Source organism: Odocoileus virginianus, chromosome 2 (genome assembly GCF_023699985.2).
Source record: "Odocoileus virginianus isolate 20LAN1187 ecotype Illinois chromosome 2, Ovbor_1.2, whole genome shotgun sequence".
NCBI lineage: Eukaryota > Metazoa > Chordata > Mammalia > Artiodactyla > Cervidae > Odocoileus > Odocoileus virginianus.
Genome location: NC_069675.1, coordinates 68,656,757 through 68,682,614, shown reverse-complemented (window position 1 = coordinate 68,682,614; position 25,858 = coordinate 68,656,757). Strand labels below are relative to the sequence as shown.

The following is a 25,858-nucleotide window of genomic DNA, read 5'->3' as shown; positions in this document are numbered from 1 at the left end:
TAAGCACAGGAGTTCGGTTATTGCCACTCTCCTACTCAGCTCAGGGATCCCAAGTCCATAAGGAGCAGAGTAAGAACTACATTCGGCAGGAGGGTCAGAGATGCCCTGTGCTGGGTGGGGACACCCGATCCCACTAACTTACTCCTACTGCACCCACTGGGCTCTGGGAGCACGAACGAGAACAGTTACCAGTGTGACTAGAGCTCCAGCAGAGGTATTTCAGATTCCCAGCTCCCAAGGCCATCTGCTCTCTTCAGAATTGCAGGTTTAGGAACTAGAGCCTCTCATGATCCTTGCCTTTCCTTTTGGCTAGGCATCAGTTACCCAGACTGTACTTTGGTACTCTTCCTCAGCTTTCAGGGAGCCCAGTGAAGTGGGGAGATTGGCAACTAGGGGAAGGGACAATATGAGCACGAAGGACACATTCTCTTCTCATGAATGTCACCCGTTGCCCACCTTGTGGGCTTGCTCCCAGCGGCCGGCCTGGGTGTACATGTCTATGGCGTCTTTTGTCCGGTCTCCCTTAGTGTAAAGCTCTTCTGCAATCTGCGGATGAGACAGGGAGAGGCAAAAGGTCAGAGTGACAGAGTGAAAGCAGCCTGGAGGAGGAAAGAAGAAACCTCAGCTGGGAGGGAGCAGAGCCTGGGACTCCAGTAGCGTACAGTCACAGAGAAGACAAGGTGACTGTAGGTGTCTCAGGCTTTCTTCTGTTTCTATAAAAGACCAGCCCCAAACAGTATGAGGACAATACAGTGGGAGTTTAAGATTACTTTGCCAACAAAGGTCTGTCTAGTCAAAGCTATGGTTTTTCCAGTAGCCACATATGGATGTGAGAGTTGGACTACAAAGAAAGCTGAGCACCAAAGAACTGATGATTTTGAACTGTGGTGTTGGAAAAGACTCTTGAGAGTCCCGTGGACTGCAAGGAGATCCAACCAGTCAATCCTAAAGGAAATCAGTCATGAATATTCATTTCAATGACTGATGCTGAAGCTGAAACTCAAATACTTTAGCCACCTGATGCAAAGAACCGACTCATTTGAAAAGACCCTAATGCTGGGAAAGATTGAAGGCAGGAGAGAAGGGGATGAGACGGTTGGATGGCATCACCGACTTAATGGACAGGAGTTTGAGTAAACTCTGGGAGTTGGTGATGGACAGGGAGGCCTGGCGTGCTTCAGTCCATGGGGCTGCAGAGAGTTGGACACGACTGAGCAGCTGAACTAAACTTAAGATGGCTTCATGTTTTTGCAGTCCATGACAATTCTATACTATAAATATGTTGGTGATACTCTTTTTTTTTAAATTTTATTTTTTCATTTATTTTTATTAGTTGGAGGCTAATTACTTTATAATATTGTAGTGGTTTTTGTCATACATTGACATGAATCAGCCATGGATTTACACGTAGTCCCCATCCCGATCCCCCTCCCATATTTTTTTTTTAATTTTAAATAATTTTATTGAGGTATAGTTAATCTACAATGTTGTGTTAATTTCTGCTTCAGTTTTATATATATATGTTTTTATTATATATATTATTTTATATTATATATATATTCTTTTCCATTATGGTTTATTACAGGATATTGAATATAGTTCCCTGTGCTATACAACAGGACCTTGTTTATCCATCCCATATATAATAGTTTGCATCTGCTAATGTTCGAAGTTACTCTTGAAGCATCTCTCATGCTAGAGACCTGCTTTATATGTCTGGGAGAGGGTTCTGTGTCATGTCAGAATGAAATGGTGGTGTGTTTCATTTAGGGTGGTAACACTGTTGGGCCCCAGTAAGAAGGATCTGGCGAGGTGGCCCCCACTCCCTCTTCTGGGCTCTCTCCTCCTCCTCCTGTACTGTACTGCTTCATGCTGCAGAAAGGGGCTGTCCCTCACCTCATACTCCTGCAGAGATGCATAGTGTTGGGCCACACGAGGATAGTATTTGGACGCAGTGTTCCGGTCCTGCAGATCTAATATATAAATTGCCTTCTTCCACTGGCGGGCACCCAGGGCAGCCTCAATTGCTTTAATGGAGCACCTGGCATAGTTGGAAAAGGGGCATATGTGTATGAGGAAAGAGGAAAATGGATGGAAGTAGAGATACCTCAAGCATACTCCAACCCACATTTGGAGATTTCCCTTGTTTTAGTAAGGCCTTGGTGCCCTTGCCTGTCCCATCACCTCTCACCTCATGTCCAAATGCCCTCTGCACCCCTGGACCACCACACCTTGCTTCGATGTAGTGATTAATGGCCGCATCTAGCTGCTTCTGCTGCACCAAGTGGTCCCCCCATGCCTCCTCTAGTCTCACCACTTCCGCTGGGAAGGCCACCCGAGCCAGCTCCACCGCTGCCGGAAACAGAGAGGGCACTCAGCGCAGGCTCCGGGCACAGAGAGGCAGAGAAGTGAGGCGTGGAGTACAAGGAAGAGTGGAGGGATGGGGGATCCCTGAAGCCAGGTGTCGGGGAACTGCTGGGGCAGGAGCCTGCAACACTGTGGACTGGCCAGTACCTTTCATGAATGCGCTGCCTTTACAGTAGCACTCCAGGGCCCGCTGTGGATTTCGTATCTTCTCAAAGAGATCACCTGCCTGTTAACACATCCCATGTTACTTCAAAGATACCCCTACTACACAAAAATCAACTGTCAGCCCCCCAAGGCGGGGGATTCAGCCAGCGGTCAGGGAGGGCTGTGCATTCCAAGACACCGCTGGGTAGGAGAGGGCTCTGAGCTCTGGGGGCTAAGGGATGGGAACTGGGAGCCAGAGTACCCGTTCATACAGCTCGCCCTTGATCAGGGCAGCGGTGATGTGCTCCACCAGCTCCGTGTTGGCCAGCAGTTCCTCTCGGTTCAGCACCAGCCGAGCAGCCTTGGCGGGGAGCCCAGCTTTGAGGTAGAGGCTGATGGCTGCTAGCCCATCCCCTTGGCTCTCTTGAAGTTCGCCTGCCCGCTCCTCTTGCTGTGTGTCCATCAGCCACTGGTAGTAACCCCGGCGCAGCTTCTCTAGGGCGGGGTGCCCCTGACATGCAGCAGAAGAGAACCAGGAGTCATGCCCCTCCTTCCTGCCCTGCTGCTTCCCATCATAACTGTAACAGCTGAAATCCTCCCAGTCACCAGCGGCCCAACTCCCTGCACTATGAGGTCCCACCCCAACACTGTTCCAGCTCCTGCGGCCCCTTGACAAGAAGGGCTTCTGATACTGGTGGGCCCTAGTTCTGAACAACTGTGGGGAAGACAAAACCGGTACCTTGGCCTCAGCCACAGCGATACATTCATCCCAGCGGTGTAGCTCCTGGTACATATCCATGGCCTCCTCAATGGCATTCTAGGCAGAGGGAGGAGGGACACCAGGAAGACACGAGGATCAGAAATTAGCAAGCTCTCCTCAGCCTGGCTGAGATGCCAGCCTGTGTGGGTTGAAAGCCTCATCCTTAGTATGAAACTAAAAGAAGCTTAAACTTCAAGGCACCTTATTTGCACAGGCTCCTTCCAAAGCAACTTTTCTTAAAGAAGGTTCCTCAAACTGAATAAGCTTTGGGCCTCACAAAATTGGGATCCACCTCCATGCACAAGAATTGTGGAGAACAGAGGGAGATGGTAGACTTTCTATGAAGTAAAGAAGTGACTGTCAGAAAGAACCCAGAGGAGGAAATTAAGGAGCAGTGAAATTCAATGTATAAACCTTTTTAAAGTTTCTCTCCAGGCCTCTGATAGCCCAGCTGATCAGCGCTCATTCTTCCTCTGAGTTTGCCTCACTTTTTTCCCCTCTGATTCCCTCTTCCATCCAGCTATTCTGCTCCTATTACCTGTTCTAAGAAGATCATTTCCGCCAGCTTGTAGTTCTTCTCCAGCATGGCCAGTCGTGCTCGGACCTGATAAGAGTCTGTTCCTTCTCCACCCTGTGGAAAAAAAGAAGGTTCTGGTTATTCTGTTGGTGCCCAGGAATAATTCTGTCTGTGTAAGAGGAGACAGGAAGGTCAGAGAGATGTGGAGGCTAAAGGCTTAGGAAGCTGAAAAACTTCTTGGGGCTTAGAGGCTTGAGGTTTGGCAAACAACTCCAAAATGGCCTGACTTGAAGGTGGTAATGGGGAGGGCAGAGTAGGGGAAATTAGCCATGGCTGGAAAGCTAACAGTCGTGGGTCTGAGTGCCAAGAGAAATCTCAGCTCAAAAAAGTGAACGAATCAGGAGGAGAATACTTGCATATTCCCGAGACACTTGATCCGCAATCTCATTGGTTTCATGGAGGAACCGAGCTTTTGCAACATGTCCCAAAGCAGAAAAGCACCTAAAGTATGGAAGCAATAACAATCATAATATTATTATAGAATCATCATTAATTCATTGGTTTAGCAGATATATGATGAGCATCTATTATATGCCAGGCACTTGTTCTTGCCACTGGGGGCACAAAGGGGTCACTGGGACACAAAAACAAAGATGAGGGCCTGGTTCTTAAGGAACTTACTTTCTAGTGAAAACAGATAATTAGTAAACAAATAAACAAAGATTAATTGAAATAATGGAAAATGAAACTAAGGGGACTATTTAAATTGGTTGTCAGAGAAGGCCTGTTCCAGGAGCTGTCATCTGAGCTGAGACCTGAATCCAAGAAAGAGCATGGCAAGTTGGAGAAAAATTACTCCAGACAGAGGGAGAAGTTAGTATAAAGGGCCCAAGGCAGGAGTGAGCTTGGTGTGCTCAAAGGGACAAAGGATGCTTGTGTGGCTGGAGACTAATGAGCAAGCACCTGATATGAGAAGGAAGAGGGGCCAAATCTTGTGGGGTCTTAGGAGTTTGTGTTTTATACAAAGTACAAAAGCAAGAAAATGATTTAATCTAATTTATGTTTTTAAAAAACTACCACAGCTGTTATGGTTGAAAGGATTGTAGGGGTCTAAGTAGCAGTTTCTAATTAAGAATTAAGAGGTTTTTGCACCACTGTATGCAGGAGATGGTGGTGGTCTGTTCTAGGGTAGAGACAGTAGGGTTGAACAAATAAGAGATTTGGGGTATGTTATAAAAACCCTGGATCACTGTCCCTATGACTTGCAGTGAGTCTAGCTCTGGGGGGGACGGGGTAAAAGGGACCAAGGATGAATCCTTGCCAAAGCCACAGCAGCTGATGTTTAATGAGCACTTCCAATCTGTGCTCTTTGCACAGATCCTTTCACTAAGTCTCCCCTATCAATGCCACTCTGCCACTCTTCTTTACCATCCTGTAAGGTGAATACTGTTATTATCCTTATTTCATAGAGAAAATGGAGAAGCCAAGGCTTGAGAAGGTTAAGTTAATCTCTCTAAAGTTACACAGTTGGTAAATGGAATCAAGATTTGAAATAGGAGAGTCTGGAGTCCCATGTTTTTCCTGTTAATTACACTCCTATACCATTACTGGAATATACACATCAACACATAGATTACAGGGTAGGAGCGTTAAACACTTAGAAGCGGCACCTAGTTACAAGATGGGGGAGTGAAAACAATAAAAGACATATTCTTATAGGAAGTCAGAGAAAAACAAATATATAATATCGCTTATATGTAGAATCTAGAAAATGATAGAGATGAACTTATTTGCAAAGCAGAAACAGAGTCTCAGCTGTAGAGAACAAATTTATGGTTACCAAAGGAAGAAGTGGGGATGGGATGAATTGGGAGATTGGGATTGATATATACACTACTAATGGATCTAATCAAACAGATAACTAATGAGAGCCCACTGTATTGCTCAGCGAACTCTACTCAGTGTTCTGTGGTGACCTAAATGGGAAGGAAATCTAAAAAAGAGGGGGTTTATGTATATGTACATGAATACCTGATTCACTTTGCTGTACAGCAAGAAACTAACACAACATTGTAAAGCAACTATAGTCCAATAAAAATTTTAAAAATAAATAAAAGCCATACTCTCATACTCTAGGATGGGAGGATGTTTGGAATAACTGCACTGTGGAAGGGTTCTCTTGGCGTGGGAAGGCAAGAGGTGCCCTGACCCTGGGGAGGAGCAGCCCACGGGGAGGACACTGTGTGGCCATCTCTCCCTCCGAGCTGCCTGGCACCTGGGTTCCACAGCCCGGCTCACCTCTCAGCAATGTGAAGCTGCTTTGCTTCCAGTGACAGCTTACTCAAGGTTTTCCACATTGCTTCTGTTTCTGGGGTCATTTCCAGAGTTTCCAAGAAGGCTGTGGCCCTGGAGAGGGAAGGAAGCAAAGCACAAGGAATGAGTCCAAGATGAGGAAGACACTAAGGAATATTGGTGATGGGGCAGGAATAGGATGGGGGAGGCAATTATTTGCCCTTTTTGTCTAATCTTCTCCCAGGACCACCAGGTCCTTTTCAGACCTGACTGGTTTTACTACCCACCTCAGGCAGGTCCTCAGGCCCAGACTTTCCCACCACCGTGCTGGTTATCAGCCTCATGTCTCACCGGGTGTAGTTGCCATCATCAATGGCTGTTCCAAACTCAATAAGGCCCTCATCCAGGGTGTAGGCAACTGTAGTCACGCCTTCGGTCACCATCACCTCTGTCTTTCCCCCACCTCGCTCGAGACCTACAACATCACCCTGTAAAAATTCAATCCCCCCACCCCACCAGAAGTCCAGGTGAGTGTTGCCACAGGCTCAACTGCAGAAAAGACCCACCCCCATCCAGCCTACTGCTCACACCGAGGGCGTGACTGTGCTCTCCGTTCTTCTGACACTTCTCTCAAGCAGATAAAGATTCCCCATCTATGGCGATATCCTTGGGTTAAAGTACACCATAGCTATGACAGCACTAGTGGCTAGGGATAAGTTGACAAAGTGTGGTATCCACTTCTGCTGCCAGCAGTACCGTGACTCGGTATTTGTAAAGGTTCTCCAGCTAAAATTCAACTTGAACCTGGAACATCCTTTTTAATGTATTGCTGAGTTCAACTGAAGAAATCACTAGGCAAGCTTCCTGCTCCCTCTCCCACCCTTCCCCTCCACAAAAAGAAAGAAAGAAAAGTCAGTAAGTTAAAACAAAACAAAACAAAAAAAAAAAGAGCAGGAAAAAAATGGAAGGTGAGCAAACGGGAAAACTACAGTTGCCCTAAGGTAAACACAGTATTAGGAGAGTAAACTTTGGGTCCTTCAGCAGAATGGGGAGGCCAAATCTGAAGATTTCTCATTAAACGTGGATCCTCTATTCCATAAAGGAAACCAAAGGAGTATATAGATCATTAACATGCCTGATTCCTGCATAAGCAAATACAGATCATCCCTGGAGGAAAGCACATCCAACTAAGGCCCTCAGAATTCCAAAAGATGATATTCAACGTAACATGAGCTCATAATTAAAAACTACCAAAATACCACTAAACAAACCACTAGCAGGGAGTAAACAATAACTACAGACAACAGTTTCAGACCTCCATGGATCTAGGATATAAAAAATAATAGGAAAACAGACAGTTATGGAATATAAAATAACTATGTGTGAAACATTAGAGACCCAAAAGATGAAATATTAAGCCAGGAATAAGAGACTATCAAAAAATAGTCATGCAGGTTGGAGAAAGAACCAAGTAAAGCCTTTAATTTTTGAAGTGGAAAAACAATACAATAGATGGTTTAAATAGTAGATTAGACAATGATGAAAGTGAATTGATGAACTGAAAGATGTATCTTAAGAAATTATCCAAAATGGGAGGGGAGTTTGGGGGAGAATGGATACTTATGTATGTATGGCTTTGCTATACCTGAAACAATCACAACATTGTTCATCAGCTATAATCCAATATAAAGTAAAACTTTTTTTAAAAAAGAAATTATCCAGAATTTAGCATGGAGCTAAAAAAAACTTAGCATGAAAGAGAGGTTAGAAAGGCACAGAAGACAGGACAAGAAATCTAACATATGCCTAATTAGAGTTTTGATGGACAGACTAGAGAATATGAGAGAAGAAGCAATGTTTAAAGAGATTATGGTTGACAAATTTCCAAGACTAATGGAAATATCTGTACTTACAAATACAGGAAGCACAATATATACCAAGCAAGATAAATAAAAAGAAATTTATATCTAGACATACTGTAGTGAAATTTCAACACATCAAAAAAAAAAAAAAGATTAAAAAAGAAAGATTTTAAAAGCAACCAAAGAGAAAAGACAGACCACCTACACAGAAAGGGCTATTAGTAAACCTGCCAGAACAAAAGAAGTCAATCAATGGGACAACATTTGCAAAAGGCTAAGAAAAATTAACTGTCAATCTAGAATTGGGTAGTGAGTCCAAGTATCTTTCAATAGCAAAGCTCTAAGTAAAAATAGTTTCAGATAATCAAAACCTGAGCATTTTATCATCAAAAGACTTTAAAGAATCTTCTAAATGTTACTCTTCAAGAAGAGGAAGAAAAATAACTTCCCAGGGAAGATCAGCAATGCTAAAGGAAAAGGTGAATGGGGAAACTGGCACTATGATGGTAAAGCTAAACAAATTCTGTCTGTATAAAATAACAATGTCTAGCTTTGGGGATGACAGAAAGGAACAGAATACTAGACAACAGGGTCTTCCCTGGTGGTCCAGTGGCTAGGACTCCACATTCCCAATGCAGAGTGCCTGGGTTTGATCCCTGGTCAGGGAACTAGATCCCACATGCCATAACTAATAGTTCACATGCTGCAACTAAGACCTGGCATAGCCAAATAAGTAAGTAAAATAAATACTAAAAATAACAACAACACTAAACAACAATGGCAAAGGGGAGGGAATCAAAGCCTTTCATGGTCCTTGTCTGCAGTGCAGTGGAGGGTGGGTGGATGCTGCTTAACTTTAAGACTTTGTTAATTTAAGTACATAGTGAACTTTTAAGGGTAATTACTATAGAAACAGGACATATAATCTTCAAACCAAAAAAAGGTATTTAGAGAAGGACAAGCTCCCCACCCCACCAATCCAACCTTAATCAGTCTAAAATGAAGCAAAAAAGGAGGGGAAAAAAAGAGATTGAGAAAAGAATAAAAAGAAAGCATCAAGTGCTCTACATACACCCACGGCAGTCATCCTAGCCTAGCACAGGGGCCTCTTTTCTGTTTCCATAGGCTCCTCCCAGATTTGGGATATTACTGTGTGTGTGATGTTGTCATGGGGTTGGACAGAGGGTGTGATCAGCAGTCTGAAAAAAACAGAACTCTGAATGGCTTGTAACAGAGAATCAGCACATAAGGAGGTGTGATATGGAACTCCTCCTCAATTGGGGATCTTCCAGTCTAAGGGAACTCCACAATTCGACTTGGTGAATTCCCACTATAATAGGGACCAGTACTCTGAGGGTCTAATATAATGTCAGGAATCTGAACGAGGATGGCTCTGGGGCCCAGACCACTGTGGGAAGCAGTCTAAGTATCACCTGTGGGAGGCAGAGAAACCAAGCAGCCTTCAGAGTTTCCTTGGGTTCTTTTTTTTTTTTTTTCCTTGGGTTCTAATTAATCAGCTCGACACTATGTGTGAGGTGCCCTGATGTTGACATACCCTGATAGAGGACGTGGTGACCCTCTCAGGTGCCTCAATGTTGTACCACACACACAAGTTGTTTCGGTTCTGAGCCACCAGCACATCACTTCCTGGGACCCACTGCACGTAGGAGCAGAAGTTGAGGATCATCGTCTTAGAGCAGCTTTCAATATCATATAGATGCAACTGGAGGAAGAAGAAGTAGATACACAATTAAGAAAAGATGTGAGTGTCTTCCTATCTGGACCATTTCCTAATGGGGAAATGTGGTGAGCTAGCCCACTGGTCAGGTACATGCTGAATTTCAAAGCTTACTGAACTTCAACTATAAACCCTTCAAGTTTATGCTCAGTTGGTATATTCTGACACTGGCCAAATAAGAGATGACCAAAAGAGCAAAGGGCTACACCCTAGGAATTTAAGTTAGGTGCAGGTCAGACTTTCATTCCTAGAAGAACTCTGGGCCACAGTTATCGGTCTGGATTACAAAAATAAGGTCATGAGACAAATTAGGTGGCCCGGAAATATGTGATGTGGCTTTTACATCACAGTGAAAATGAAATGAAAAATCACCAGGTAGTCCCTGAGGTCAAACTCACTGGCGATACCACAGAGATCAGAATGAATACAGGGCTGGGGGAGACTGTCCTCAGGCCAGCGTCACTGCGGTCAGGCAAGTGTGGCCGAAGAGCCCTGGAGCAGTAGGTGTGGGAGAGGTCAGCTGGGTGCTGAGCAAGCAGAACGCAGGGGTGAGGATGGTTCATGAAGTCACAGATGTGTGAATAGTGAGAGACACACCAACTCCCAAATTCCCCTCGTGACTTTGGTGCCTGCATGATACAATCTCTTAGGGTAAAATGGGATGCATGGTGATATTAGATGTAAAAAATGTTGATCCTTCTGTGCTGTTCGCTATGCTTATGGCACAGCCCCAAGAAATCATGTCCCGTTCTGCCTCCCACTGTCCTCGGTGATAGCTAGTACCACATCCTTTATGGACCAGTCAGTGGTTAAGGCCTTAGTAACCCTTCTCACACGAAGTTTCCGGTCCCTGAAGAGAAGCTTATGCCCAGTCTCATTAAGTTCCAGCCAATCCACACGGCTCTCATGGCTGATGGTACCAATGTTGTAGCCGCCAATCAGGTCCACTAGAGAGTAAAGGAAGCAGGGTGAAAAAGAGAGATTCCACATAATCACATACAAAGCATGAGGCAGCTTATGAAAGTTTGGTTTTAAGAATGTTGCAGTAGACTAGGGCATGTCACTCAGGAGCACAAATGGTCAGTATAATATAATTTTGCTAAGTTGCTTCAGATGCTGTGTTTCTTCTAAATTTAGAGATTTCATTTAACTCCGCAGTTAAGTTAGAAGATCCAGACCCACCAAGAAATCTGATTCCTCTCTGGGACTCTGGGACTTCTCTCATAGCAGGTCAAAACTATGGCTTCTGTTACTCATGATAAGCCCCACTTACAGCAAGCATACCAATGAGAGAAGCTGATGAACAAAATGACCTCAGTGATCACAGGTGCTCCAAGGAGTTACCTGTACACGTGAGTGTACAGGTGACATGATAACATAGAGGGTCCATCAGTGTAGAAGGAGCACAGACACAATAGGAGGAACCTCAGACTAAAGTTAGGCGGGTCAGTGCAGAGGATAAATATTAGCTGGGTCTGAATTTCGTAGACAACATTAAGAAACAATCATGCTTAGAACAGACCACTCAGTGTTGGCTAGGATGCTTTCAGGGAGTCTCCTGAACAAAGCTCATTCACAGTTCTTATATATTATCTTATACATTGTGATCCACACAGTCAAAGGCTTTGGCATAGTCAATAAAGCAGAAATAGATGTTTTTCTGGAACTCTCTTGCTTTTTTTGATAATCCACCGGATGTTGGCATTTGATCTTCAGTTCCTCTGCCTTTTCTAAAACCAGATTGAACATCTGAAGTTCGCGGTTCACATATTGCTGAAGCCTGGCTTGGAGAATTTTAAGCATCACTTTACTAGCGTGTGAGATGAGTGCAATTGTGCAGTAGTTTGAGCATTCTTTGGCATTGCCTTTCTTTGGGATTGGAATGAAAACTGACTTTTTCCAGTCCTGTGGCCAATGCTGAGTTTTCCAAATTTGCTGACATATTGAGTGCAGCACTTTCACAGCATCATTTCTGCTTTATTGACTATGTCAAAGCCTTTGACTGGGTGGATCACAATAAACTGGAAAATTCTGAAAGAGATGGGAATACCAGACCACCTGACCTGCCTCTTGAGAAACCTGTCAGGAAGCAACAGTTAAGAATTGGACATGGAACAACAGACTGGTTCCGAATAGGAAAAGGAGTACGTCAAGGCTGTATAGTATCACCCTGCTTATTTAACTTACATGCAGAGTACATCATGAGAAACGCTGGGCTGGAGGAAGCACAAGCTGGAATCAAGATTGCTGGGAGAAATATCAATAACCTCAGATATGCAGATGACACCACCCTTATGGCACAAAGTGAAGAGGAACTAAAAAGCCTCTTGATGAAAGTGAAAGAGGAGAGTGAAAAAGTTGGCTTAAAGCTCCACATTCAGAAAACTAAGATCATGGCATCCGGTCCCATCACTTCATGGCAAATAGATGGGAAACAGTGGAAACAGTGGCTGATGTTATTTTTGAGGGCTCCAAATCACTGCAGATGGTGACTGCAGCCATGAAATTAAGACGCTTACTCCTTGGAAGGAAAGTTATGACCAACCTAGACAGCATATTAAAAAGCAGAGACATTACTTTGCCAACAAAGGTCCGCCTAAGTTTTTCCAGTGGTCATGTATGGGTGTGAGAGTTGGACTATAAAGAAAGCTGAGCACCAAAGAATTGATGCTTTTGAACTGTGGTGTTGGAGAAGACTCTTGAGTCCCTTGGACTGGGAGGAGATCCAACCAGTCCATCCTACAGGAGATCAGTCCTGGGTGTTCATTGGAAGGACTGATGTTGAACGTTAAACTCCAATACTTTGGCCACCTGATGAGAAGATCTGACTCATTTGAAAAGACCCTGATGCTGGGAAAGATTGAAGGAGAAGGGGACCACAGAGGATGATATGGTTGGATGGCATCACCGACTCAACGGACATGGGTTTGGGTGGACTCCAGGAGTTGGTGATGGACAGGGAGGCCTGGCATGCTGCGGTTCATGGGGTCGCAAAGAGTAGAACAGGACTGAGCGACTGAACTGAACTGAACTGATACACTGTCAATTCCGGAGAAGGCAATGGCCACCCACTCCTGGGCTCTTGCCTGGAGAATCCCAGGGATGGGGGAGCCTGGTGGGCTGCCGTCTATAGGGTCACACAGAGCTGGACACGACTGAAGCGACTTAGCAGCAGTAGCAGCATACATTGTCAGTTATCTTATAGATTATCAATGAGCAATGTGCCTGCTTTTGTTATATATGCCTAAGCTAAAGACCAAATGCCAGCTGATATCCACAACTGGGAAGACCAACTTAAAAATAAATTTTTCTTTAATTCAAAAGCAAAATAGTAAATCCATATTTTAATGCCTCAATTATAAGTGCTTTGGAAGGACTGTTTCTAATGTTCCAATTAGAAAATGCTAAAGCTGTGGGGACCCTATTTCTATGAGCACCCTGAAATTACATGCAAAATTATGCGTAGTGCATAATATGGAGTTCGTGACCCAAAAAAGTTAAGAGATAAACTCTGTTAATGTACACTGAAGATGAGACCTACAGAGTGAGGTGACTTGTCCAAAGTCATATGGCTCACTACTGCTATTAGAACTTACGCCAGTGGACTGTGTTATTATTTGCATTATACTTATATTTCTGAGCTCAGAAACCTCATATGAAATATAAAATCCTTGAAATGTAAAAATATCTTAAGGATGGACCCATATGTATATGGAAACATGATTTATGAGAAATGACATAGGTGTATTATTGGGTGAAGAATGGATTTTCAATAAATGGTTACACATATGGAAAAATAAAATTAGATCCCTACTCATAATATTATGCACACAAATAAATTCCAGGTAAAAGGCAAAAATTTTAAGTGCCAAAATATAGGAGGGAGTAGAAAGGGATTTCCTAAAAAAGACCTCAGAACCCACAAACTATTTATTTAAAAGTGATACACAACACTGTAAATCAACTATACTTCAATTTTTAAAAAGTGATGAAATGAATTACATTAAACTTAAAAATGTCTAAACACTAAAAGATGCTGAAAAGGAGAGAGAAGACAAGCCACAGGCTGAGACAAAATAACTGCAATGCAAATAACCATCAAAGTCTATACCTGCACACACACAGAACTCCTTCAAGTAAACAAGGAAGTGAGTGAAAGTCACTCAGTCATGTACGACTCTTTGCAACCCCACGGACTATACAGTCCATGGAATTATCCAGGCCAGAATACTGGAGTGGGTAGCCTTTCCCTTCTCCAGAGGATCTTCCCAACCCAGTGATCGAATCCAGGTCTCCCGCATTTTTGGTGGATTCTTTTCCAGCTGAGCCACAAGGGAAGCCCAAACAAGGAAAAGACAATCTAATTTTTAAAAGAAGCAATGGATATAAACTGGCAATTCACAGAAGAAGAAATCCAAAGTGCCAATAAACAAATGAACAAAAACTTAATACAATTAAATATATTTTCATATATTGAATACATTAGATTGAGCCAATTTTGAAGTCAGGCAATTTCAAGCATTGGAGAGGATGTGGAACTGTAACTGCTGGTGGGACTGTAAATTGGTACAACCTCTTCAGAGAACAATTTGGAAATATTTAGTGAAATTGAGGATGTATCTCTTTTATGATTCAACAATTCTATGTTGGGTGTGAACCTTAGAGAACTGAAATACTGTAACAGGGAAAAACCAACAACTTAAATGTCCACCAATAAAAGAAGAAAGCAAAGATCCAAGGAAAATATAATGGAACATTAAAGATTTGACAGAATTTGGTATGGGTATAGAGCTCTTCCCTGTCACTAAGTCATGTCTGACCCTTCTGCCACCCCATGGACTGTAGCCTGTCAGGATCCTCTGTCCATTGGATTTTCCAGGCAAGAATACTGGAGTGGGTTGCCATTTCCTTCTCCAGGGGATCTTCTCAGCATAGGGATTGAACCCTTGTCTCCTATGTCTCCTGCATTGCAGGCAGATTCTTTACCCACTCAGCCATCAGGGAATCCCATGGGTATACAAGTAATAATAATAAGAAAAGCAAAAAAAAATAAAAAAAAAAAAAAATAAGAAAAGCACTTAGACTACTGCTTAGTATATGATAAGTATGTAACAAATGTTAGCTATTCATAATAATATTATTATTATGGGTATACAAGTAATAATAATATTATTATTATGCATAGTTATCATTTATTAAGCACTTGTCATATACCAGGCACTAGTCTAAGTGCTTTTCATATGAAGTAGGTGCTATTTTTATCCCCACTTTGTAATGAGGAAATTGAGATACAGAAAGGGTAAGTAATTTACCTGAAGATCACACAGGTAGCAAGTAGAGAAGTGGGGAGGTTTGACTCCAGAGCTCTGCTGTTAACAACCACACTACCTGGATACGTTATTCTCTAATAAGCTTTTTAGAGAATATCATGCTATTTTTTATACTTTTTTCCTATCCTTGAAACATTTCATGATAGAAAATTAACTATTAATATATAAAGTATGATTTATAAATGTGAACACTTGTGAAATGTACATAAAATTTGTCATCACTGCTTATTAATGACAAACTATACAGAAAGTAAGTCCCCTTCCTAAGGGGATTTACCAGTTCTAAGAATCTGTGATCCTATGAAGTCTAAACAGGAAAATTCTTAAATTTGCTAATGGTTCTTCTCTACAATTCACAATTTTCCAGCCCTAAGATAAATGCCTAGAGAACATGAATAATAATATGGGCAGGCCTATACATATCAAGGTATCTATATCTAGACTTCCAGACACAGACACACATGTGAATTTAAACATTTCACATATCCACTGTAAGAATAAACACACATTTACCTGCTGTCTCTCAGATTCTTGGATTCTCCACTGCACACAATCCTGTGATATGGAAGTGCTTTATAAACATCAATTTTGTTATTACAATTATGAGGGAGTCTTACTCACCTATAGCAATAGTCTTGATATCAACAAGATAAGCCAATTTCTTATTATCCTCCATTCCTCGCTGACGCCTCTCATTAATACGGACACTAAAATATGAAAGGTTAGTTAAGGCAAAATGGGCTTAGGTAGCTAGGATGTTTAACAAGAGCTCTGAAACAAGACATGGGATGAAGACTTTAGATTAACTCGAGGATACAGGAGTTAGAAGTCAAAAAGGAATTCTTTTGGGTTTCAAAAATTTATAGAACTAAGTGGGGTTACCTGATGAGATGGGGGTTCATGAATTCAGTACGTACAGAACCCAGGGTATCATTACTCCCATATTCCACCAGGGTGAGCTCTCCAGCATTGAAGATCATGCATACCTGGGGATGAATAGGCTTGTTATATGGTGGAAAGATTGCACAAAGAAAGAGACAAACAGTCGAGGGAGATACACTGTGAGTTCACAGCAAAGTCCACTTTTCTCTTTATTCTGTTCCTCTATTTCACCTTCCCATTTTATCTGCTGTTTCTTCAACCCCTTGCCACTTGCCATCCTATGACACAGAAGCTAGAAGGTTTATGGTGAATCAAGCTCTACTCACATTTTCATTTTCAAAGAAATACTTCTCATTGCCACCAGATCCCTGCCAAGCTACCTGTTAAGGGGGAAGAAGACATAAGGAGCCCATGGATAACCACCCGAGGCAATGCTGCAAGAACAACAGGGTGGGATGCAGAGAGATCGATCTGGGGAGGTTTGACATTGCACAAGAGGGACGCTATGTCAGATTTTGCCTTGGTCCCTGTACTTCTGGGAGAAGGTGTTAAAAAAAAAGTCCAACAGCAGTGATTCATATTCCAGGATTCTAAACCTCCTGGGTCTCACTCCCTGAAACCAGGTCCCCAACACAGGAATGTTAGAGCATCCCATGGAGACCTTCCCCAGGGACCCTGGCTCACCTGGGCAGCACCTCAGGATGCCCCATTCCCCACCTTTCTATGTTTGGTTCCTACCTCACTAAGGCGATTCGTGTTCAGGTCCCCCAGCAGCAGTGTGTCTGACGTGTGGGCCACCAGGTAACGTTCCTTACCCAGGATTTTCACTTCTTCCACCTCGTAGCCGTAGTGTGACTTGAGTACCACTCGGGTCCCCGATGAGAGGTTCTTCACAATCACCTTGGTAGGAGATGAGTCTCAGCTCCCCCAGTCCGAAAGTGGGGGGAATGGGCTATGCCCTTTGCCCTCCGCAACAGTGCCAAGCATAAGCACATCTTGTTTCCTTGCCTGGCCTGGGATATTCTTGGTAAAAAGGACATCTCACATTTATAATGCTTTTACTATTTATAAAACGCTTTCATCTATTATCTCTTTTGATGCTTATAATACAAATGATTCTGAAAGTTCCACTGGGTTAAACTAATCACTCACCCTATGTTCCTGTAGCTCTCTGTACAAACTTTTATAATTTTACCATGTGTGCTATATTATTTTTTGATACATGTGTCTTCTTCACTAGACTGATCTTCTCGATTAAGGGACAATGTATTATAGATAACCATCTTTGAATTCTCAACACCTAACAGTTCTGACAGATAAAGAAAGGACAAATATTTCTGGAAAAACTGAAAGACTGAAGGAATCAATGAATAATAAATGAAGGAAAGAAGGGTAGAGGTACAGAAAAGATAAAACTGGGCTCAGGAACTAAGGCATGAGCTTGCAACATCATATACAGTGAGTTCAGAGGCCCTAAAACAAATGAATTCAGAATTATAATCCTATTTATCAACTTCCCCAGTTGACATCCTATAGGCAGTCAAGTTTTAAACCAGGAAGATGTAAATGGCAATCTCTGTATTCCTTAAACCTGGTATTTAATCCTTCTCTTACAATGAGCTGGAAGAACTACAGTGGGAAAGTTGTCAGACACATTCTGTTCCTTGGAACAGCTCTGCCAGAGGTTAAATTTGAGTCTATGTTGTGGCCAGACTGCAGGGTAGTACTATAAGGATGAATGAGCCATGGCATGACCTCAGTGTGGTAGGCTATCAGCTGCTTACCTGGCTAGGTCCCACATACGTCAATTCAAACTTATTCTTGTAAATGCTCCTTCGGAGGCAGCAGTCAAACTGTTCCACTCCACCACAGAGTGTGCCCTGGAAGGGAAAGTGGCAGCATAAAGGGTAACACACACAGTACAGAGGTGTGAAGAGGGTATTTAGAGATACTCTCAAACCCTAGGCTCTAGAATCTACAGAAGAGTTGGCAGTGAAAGGGCTGGTAGTTTTTAGAAGTACCAGCAGGAAAGAGGTGGCACTTGTAGGACTCAAGAGCATCACATAGTTAGTGATGGGATATGAGGGAGAAACTAGCCCTGCCTATAAAACTCTTGACCCATGTGACCTCCAATAAAGTATGGATTTCTCTTTCCTGCCTGGAACATCGGAGTTTTAGACTGTGATCAAAATGGAAGAGGAGATTCTCCAGTGTCAGGAGAGAGTGCTTTAGGATAGGTGGGATTTTTCTTAATTTGAAGAAAGTCACCAAAGCAGAAAGGGGTTACTAGTTACATACCGCACAGAGTCGTGAGCCATCCCGCTTCCAGGCCAAGGCAGTGATGGTGTATAAGTTGGCAATCTCCTTGGGCTTTGCCTCTTCCCAGATGTTTCTCCGAGGACTCCAGTTGAGCACCCGAAGTCTGAAATTAAGTATGTGGCTTTTAGAAGAGATGGAGGCTGAGAAAAAGTGAAAATGAGCTTGTAATGGAAGGAAATGAGTTTTGCTACCTCAGAGAACAGAGGAAATAAAAAAGAACAGACAAGGTGGGGGGGGGGGGTTGTCTAGTAGGAGAGAACAAAAATGTTCGAGGGAAGTAAACTGGGAAGATCAAGTCAAAAGTAAAATGGAGTAAGAGAGATAGGAGTGAAAAAATAAAAAAAGATTGTGAATATTTAGAAAAACGAGCTGTTAGTATAGAGAAATACAGAAAAAGAAAAGAGAATTGCTAGGCATCAGAGAAGAAAGAAAGGAAGAGACATACATGAGACTGAAAGAGTCAAAGACAGCACTGACAAAGCTGGGGCTAAAAGCACTCCAGGAAGAGACGGGACCTAGACTCCAGCTGTTTATGCACCGTCCCAGCATTCATGCATTCATGCACAAACATCTGAGCATCTATGATATACTAGATGCTAATCTAGGCTCTGGGGACTTAAAAAAAATAAGTAATAGAGGCTCTCTTCTTAAGGGCTCTTCAAATTAGCCGGTTAGACACAAACACCGAAGGATAATACAGTGTGATAAACACAAAGCCAGTAGTCTGAAAAGGCGCAACAGGAATACAAAGAAAGTAGAGATGAAGTCTGCTGTGGAGTCCTGGGGAGAGACAGAGACACACAACCAGAGCACGGTGCATCTTGGAACTGCTGGCATGCTAATGGACGGTGGGAGCAGGAAGAGGAAAATGTGCATGAAATAAAACTTGAGAATCACTTGATTCTGATGCTCAACCAGTCTTCCACTCTGGTTGGGAAGCAAAACTGGGCTAAAGAAGAGTGTACACAGGGAAAGTAGGCAGAAGCCACAGCTGGACAGGGACCTACCTGTCATAGCTTCCCAGCACAACCGACTGGCCCCCAGGACTTGCTGCAGCTGTGGTGAACTCCCGCTCCAGAGGGTCACGGCTGTAGTCAAAAGTTTGTAGCACATGGCCTTCCTTTCCATAGGCCACAATCCTCCGGTCACAACCTGCAGCCACAATGCTGCTGGTTGCCCAAGCCAAGGCATAGGGTGGGCATGGATGGTTCACCAACTTTCCCTGAGAGCAGAAGAGGGTTTCCGTCACTCTGAGGACACCACCTCAGAAATTTCTCTTTCCTAGCACCTGACACTCTCCCTTGGACCATTCTACTAGAGGAAATCTTTTCCCCAACATTTTCCTGCCATAACACATCCTAAACTGAAGACTTCACAAATTATCTGTCTTATACTCACACACACATCTTCTATGACATTTTAATATATATGCACTTATCGATTTTATGTTCAAAGTGAAAGTCGCTCAGTCATGTCTGACTCTTTGCGACCCCATGAACTATGCAGACCATGGAATTCTCCAGGCCAGAATACTGGAGTGGGTAGCCTTTCCCTTCTCCAGGGGATCTTTCCAATCCAGAGGTCAAACCTAGGTCTCCTGCATTGCAGGTGGATTTTTTACCAGAGGAGCCACAAGGGAAGTCCTTATGTTTAAAAGGAAACCTCAAAATACTTGTTTGGAGATCTTCAATATTCATCTAATAAGGCCCCCAAAGGAAGCTGACCTATACATCAACCAACACTGTATAGGCCCACAGGGAGTATACGACTCCTTTATTTTAGGAAGGGCACATTTAATTATTACACCAATAATTCTTATTGTAAATGATTCAAACAATAGAGGATTAAAATATGAACCTTCCTTTATTCCTCTGTATTTTCCCTTTCAAGCATAAACAACTTTTTTCCTTTGAATTTACATACCTATGTAAAACATTTTACATAAATGAGAATAATTTTCAATTTTCATTTCTCTCAGAGTCTTTATTTCCCTTTGCCTCAAGGTCCCTTCCACTTGATTCATCCTTTCTTGTAACTAGTCAGCTCTGGCCTCCTAAAAACAAATCCTCTTCTGCAGCCACATCCAGGTGTCTCTCTGCCTGAGGCCTCACCCTTCCAGCCTTCTCCCTGAGCACCATAATCTAAATTCCTGAGATGTCCAACCTCCCCTAGGACAGTGCTTGGGATTTCCTTCTCCCCTCTCCCAGAGCACCCTTTATTCATACCTGTGACTCTCCTGAGCCTTCGTCATCAAAGAAATACCTAACAATGGTGCCATCTGCATGACCAGAGAGAATTCCTTTCCCAGAGCAACTAAAAAGGGGGGAAAAGGAAGAAAGGAGAGACATAAAGGAAGCAGTTAGAACATCCTGCCTCCCCAAGAAAGTCCCCTTCCTCGTCAGACACTACCCTACCTGTGGTTCCCACTCCCAGCCCTCTCCATCGTTCACACTATGGTCCCCCAAGCCAAGACTCCCCTAGAGCTTTTCCTACCATTTCCAAGCTTCTGGGATACCATTCTTCCTTACTCACTTTGTTGTCAAGGACACCACATAAGAATCTGTCCCATAGATGGTAGATGATTTGTTAGTTTTGGTATTTGCTAAACGAACCTGAAAATGGGAGAGTGGACACAAGTCAGGTTAGGCTACTTTCAACTTGACCCAGGACCTAAGGAATGAGAAATAAAAACACAAAAACTGTTTCCTGTGTGGTCTCCCCCTAATACATAACTTGACCCTCAGGGAGAAGATTAACCATATACCTCTTTCCAGAACCATTACCCCCATCCACAACCTCTCCTGGTTTCTCTTCCTCCTTTACCTTTCCTTCAGCCAGTCCAAAGACAATGATGTATTCTGCTGGCCACTGCAGGCAAGTAACAGCACTCTGGAAGAAAGCAAGAATGAAAAGGATAAGCCTGTCTATGTATATGAGCACACAGATAGACAATCTAAACCTGAACAGCCTATCACATGCCACCACCCCAACCGCCCATAGGGAAGGAGAGGACAGGACATGACTGGGCTCTAAGGAGGAAGGCATAGGGGGTAAGCAGCCAGGCAGCACCATTCATGCAGCAGGAAAAGTCAGAGCCAGATATTAACAAATGCCAACTTCTGGCTGTATTTATAAGCAGATATACTGATATGTTTGTTCCTCCTAATCTCTCAGGGACTGGTTAGAACATTACCGTCTGGATGAACTTGTTACAAATGACTTTCTTATCACCCCTGCCAAATAAAGGAGAGAAGCATACTAAAAACCACATCCACAAATAATTTCCACAAATGATGCTGGGGGAGGGGAAGGAGCTGCAGACACCATCCTTGGCCCACCAGTGTTGCCTGTCACTCCATGGAAGCCCTCAGAGGAGGCATAAGAAGGAGCCAGAGTAGCTTTGGAAGAATAATAAAAACAGAACATCACTCCTGGCTCCCCAGGATCTCAGAGGGCCTCCTTGTTGATCTAAGACTGATTCCTCCAGGGATGGGATCACAGGACACACAGTGCAGGCAAAGGGAGGGCAGCAACAGCAACAGACTCCAGAAGGCCCCTGCCTTCCAAGCCCCAGCTTGGCTCCTTATCTGCTCCATTCCCCCTTCCCAATGAGGCATTTCTTCCTGCCTTTCTAACTTCTTCTCTGGGACACCCCAGGATAGCCTCACCAGTCTTCTCCAATCTTGTAGACGTAGATGATGTTGTCAGTCTGTCCTATGGCAATCTTAGTGGAATCAGGAGAAAAAGCCATGCCCTTCACCATATAGCTCTTCCTGCCATACTGAGTCAAAAAAGAAGAAAAAAAAATAAGAAAGAAAGCCTTCTAGGTTTATAAGGTCCCATCAACAGATTAAGGTACCCGTGAGTATTCCCTTCACCTTCATGTCGGCTGGTTTGGTGGAGAACTTATCTCTTCGCTCCCCATGTTCATCATACAGTAAGACCACGCGGTCCACTGTGCAGACAGCAAATTTGGCATTGTTCTGGGACCATGCCATGCAGGTGACCTTTGCAGCTCCATCCTGCAGAGGTAGAGGGGGCAAAAATAATCCAGATGCTGGTGGACAATGTCATTAGCATTTCTAGTTCCATTACTTCTACTGTGACTTTGGTCAATTTTCCTTCTAGCACAGTCCTTAAAACAAAGAGATGCCCATGATCTATCCAGGTCTCTGAAGCCTCAGAGCCCTGGATAGTGAGAACAAACTGCTTCTAGAAACCATAATGCAAAGGCACTAGGAGGTGACACAGTAAGTACCAGTGTGTCCCTGCAGTGGCCTTCTTATCCCTTCATTCTGCTACTGAAATAAATGCAACTGGTCTGATAAGTTTTGGTCTTTAGCCATTAATTCAATTAATGTTTTTGAGTACCATACTGAAAAAGGCACTTGGCCAAGGGCTGAGACGTAGAGACAAAGAGCAAAATGTGGTCCTTGCCCAAAGATCTAAAAATGGGAAAAGTCCCATAAGGGAGGCACATACAAAGCACTATAATAGTTTTGAAAAGCCTGAGATAATTTTCCATTTAAATGATCAACAGTAAGCTTTGAAGAATGGATACAGTTAAGTAGGGAAATTCTCTGAGGTAGAAGAAATGGCATGATGACAAGTTCTGGTGAATAAACAGTCATTTAATTTAGCTGACACTATATTGTAAATAACAGAACAAAAGGGGTAAGGCAGGAAAAACAGATGGAGGCCAGTTCAGGAAGGCTCTTTGAAGCCAGGCTGAGTTTGGGCTTATTTGGGAGGAAAGGGAGAGACAGTAAAAGTTCTGGAATGGGAAGTAAAATCATCACAGTTGAGACTGAGGATTCAAAAAATGTCTTTGTTGTTTTTCCCTTAACAATCCACTTCACAGAGGTCCAAATTAGAAGTGATCAACTCCTGGTGAATTATTCTTGCCATGTCTGTCCCTTCCACCACCAGCCCCAGTGGTCTATGCAGCAGGTTCTGCACTAAGAATTTCCATCCTAGAAATAAAAATATCTAATTTCTGCTCCGTTTGATTAGCTACTTGGGCTGTAGAGCCCTGGTTTAAAACATTGTTAATTTTTACTCCTAATCTACCCACTTTCAACATCAGAGGTAAAAGGGGCTTTTTTCCCCATCAAAATCCTCAAACCAGAATCAGAAAATAGTCACCCCACCACTTTTAGCGTTCTCCAACTCTTGACTAAATTAGGTTAGGAGTGTTGAGGGTTCCTCATCAATTGTTGCTGACCATCTTCCTTCATCATTTTGCCCCATCCTGGGCACTCAGTCCTTTCCTGCATCTGACATCATCTTATTTTGAAAGACTGAAGGGAGATTTCATTTCCAATTATTCCATTAGTGTAAAGGAGTTTTCAAAATACAGATTCAAAGCAATGAGTACACCTCTCTTTTGTTTTAGTTTCCTAAAGTCACATGCTCTGTGAAGCCTTCCTGATTCCCATAATCAATCAATTCTCCTTTCTCTACAATATGTACCTCACAGGACTGTTGTGAGGATTAAATGAGTAGAGAAGAGGATAATAGCTAAGTTTTAATGAGCACTACAAATTAGGCACTTTGCTAAGTGTATGATATGCGCTACCTCACTATATCTCATTACTGAGGTAGATGCTACTCTTATGCATCTTTTCCAGATGGAGGCACAGAAAGGCTAAGTAATTTGCTCAAGTTTACAAACACAGTTTAAGTGGCAGTATCAAGATTTAATTCCACGTATATCTGGTTCTATAATCCACAACCCCTTTATTTATGCCACCCTGGTACACATTAAACATTCAGTTATGACAGATATTCTTTCTTTGTATTATTTTGTCCTTTGAATTTTGAATATCGTTCTCTCTTGTCTAACAGTTTTCACGCTGCTTTTTAGTTTACAAGGTTCTCTTGTGTATTCTACTGCCTTTAACTCTTTCCCCTAATCCCCTAAAGCTGCGATTACTATTATTCCCATTTTCCAAATGTAAAAGTTTGGGTGAGTGCTCAAAGAGCCTCTGAGATGAAGGCTAAAGTCAGGGGTATCTGGTCATTGATTTAAAGTAGTGGTGACGCTAGAACTTGAATTCTGGTCTCCTAACTCCAAAACTCAGCCTTTCTTCAACATGTTCTAGGGTTACATCCCTAGTGCCCAGCCTCTTCTGAATCTGAGATTTTCACCATCAGAACGAACGGTGTAGTCGCTTGCACTCCTTTCGGTGGCACATGCACCTTGAGCTCTCATTTAAGCGATGTAGATTATTGTTAGTTGTTTACACACGCGCCTCTTTCTCTAGTAGGAGCCTCTCGAAGGCAAAGGCAACAACTGAGGAAGTTCTGGATCCCCTGGAGCCCCAGCATGGGACCTGGTACACAACTGATCCGTTAAATGAAATGAAATGAAAGCTATGGTGCTCAACAGCCCATCTCGCCTACTTCACACTGTATCGACGGAGCAGAGTCCGTATCACCGCTAAAGGCTTCGGTCTTATGCACACAGTAGGCGCTGACCGTTTTTAAACTTCAACCCCCCACTTTCCCTGGAACACTAAGGCTGGCGAGGGAGGGAAGAGGCACGCGACTCCTCACCTGAGGGCTCAGCAGCGTCCTCAGGTGCTTCAACTGCATGACGAACACCTGTCTCTCAGATGCCTACAGACAGCCACAACTCCCGTGGTTACCTGGACAACCCGCCACGCAGCCGCAGCGCCGGCCGCTGACGCACTAGCGACCTGAGCGCGACACGCGTCGCAAGGTCACCACGCAGTTTCGCAGCTTAGCAAACAGAGCGCGCGCAGGCGCGTTGAGATCTAGGGCGGGACCCTGAGAGGGTTTGCTGGATTCTCTCCTCGACCAATCCCGTCGCGGCATGCAAACCCAAACTCCAGCCACGCCCACAAGCCTTCCGCAAACTCCGGGGTCCTACGTAATCGTAGTCTCTCTTGGTGTTTGATGTACGTAAACGCGGTTGAGCGCTTTCTTTTAATCCTCACAACCGTGGAGGAAAGCAGGGCAGTTGCTCTTATAGGCCTTGACAGAATTGAACCCAAATATGTTATATAACTTGCACAGGATCACAAGGCTGATAATGAATACTCAGCATGTGTCTGCCAGGTACCGTGCGAAGTGTTGTACATGTCTCACTGAATCTCAAAGCCACCTTTTGACGGGGATAGCATTATTAGTCCCACTTTACATAACAGGAGACTCAAGATTAGAGGGCTCACTTGTCTAACCTAATACAGCGGGTTAAGGACCAACTGGGATTCAAGCCAGAGCTGGTACGTTTTTACACCCTTGGATTCCTTCAGTGTCTAGCTTTTTATCTCCGTGCCATGCTACTGTATATCGTGTGACACTCTCATCCCCAGAAATGATGTATCTGGAGTCTGAGAAATATGTGCTTTGGAACCAGTGGTCAGAGGGAGGTAACGCACCCTACTTTTGAACTGAAAAACGGTGGGTTTAAGACTGCTGCTTAGATCAGGATGCTTTTATGGTTTAGGGCAGAGGGCAGACCAACGCTTGGCTCACCTAACAAATTTAGTCTTGTGATAACCGGGGTTGGAGCTTGGATAAGTATCAAAGATACTTCTCGACTTTGTTTGGATTGTGGTCCCTTTCAGAGTTATTGATGGAATTTCTTATAATAAAGTAGAGTGATCAAGATGCAGAAAA

General features: G+C 43.4%; 1 protein-coding gene across 1 annotated transcript in view; it reads right to left on the bottom strand.

The window, feature by feature from the left end:
- Positions 1 to 24,914, bottom strand: part of IFT172 (intraflagellar transport 172) — a 36,325-nt gene extending 11,411 nt beyond the window's left edge. The window contains exons 1-26 of the mRNA XM_020886220.2: positions 24,770 to 24,914; positions 22,090 to 22,233; positions 21,880 to 21,992; positions 21,405 to 21,444; positions 21,035 to 21,100; positions 20,744 to 20,823; positions 20,437 to 20,524; positions 19,219 to 19,433; positions 18,191 to 18,314; positions 17,677 to 17,772; positions 16,631 to 16,792; positions 16,219 to 16,272; positions 15,893 to 15,996; positions 15,632 to 15,717; positions 10,515 to 10,627; positions 9,498 to 9,665; positions 6,432 to 6,568; positions 6,087 to 6,194; positions 4,205 to 4,289; positions 3,810 to 3,902; positions 3,251 to 3,328; positions 2,774 to 3,022; positions 2,515 to 2,593; positions 2,232 to 2,352; positions 1,897 to 2,041; positions 457 to 546 (exon numbers count right to left, since the gene is read on the bottom strand). Of these exons, the coding sequence (XP_020741879.2) occupies positions 457 to 546; positions 1,897 to 2,041; positions 2,232 to 2,352; positions 2,515 to 2,593; positions 2,774 to 3,022; positions 3,251 to 3,328; positions 3,810 to 3,902; positions 4,205 to 4,289; positions 6,087 to 6,194; positions 6,432 to 6,568; positions 9,498 to 9,665; positions 10,515 to 10,627; positions 15,632 to 15,717; positions 15,893 to 15,996; positions 16,219 to 16,272; positions 16,631 to 16,792; positions 17,677 to 17,772; positions 18,191 to 18,314; positions 19,219 to 19,433; positions 20,437 to 20,524; positions 20,744 to 20,823; positions 21,035 to 21,100; positions 21,405 to 21,444; positions 21,880 to 21,992; positions 22,090 to 22,233; positions 24,770 to 24,808 (2,877 nt within the window). The 5' untranslated portion in view covers positions 24,809 to 24,914. The remainder of the gene's footprint in view (positions 1 to 456; positions 547 to 1,896; positions 2,042 to 2,231; positions 2,353 to 2,514; positions 2,594 to 2,773; positions 3,023 to 3,250; positions 3,329 to 3,809; positions 3,903 to 4,204; positions 4,290 to 6,086; positions 6,195 to 6,431; positions 6,569 to 9,497; positions 9,666 to 10,514; positions 10,628 to 15,631; positions 15,718 to 15,892; positions 15,997 to 16,218; positions 16,273 to 16,630; positions 16,793 to 17,676; positions 17,773 to 18,190; positions 18,315 to 19,218; positions 19,434 to 20,436; positions 20,525 to 20,743; positions 20,824 to 21,034; positions 21,101 to 21,404; positions 21,445 to 21,879; positions 21,993 to 22,089; positions 22,234 to 24,769) is intronic.
- Positions 24,915 to 25,858: the final 944 nt, after the last annotated feature.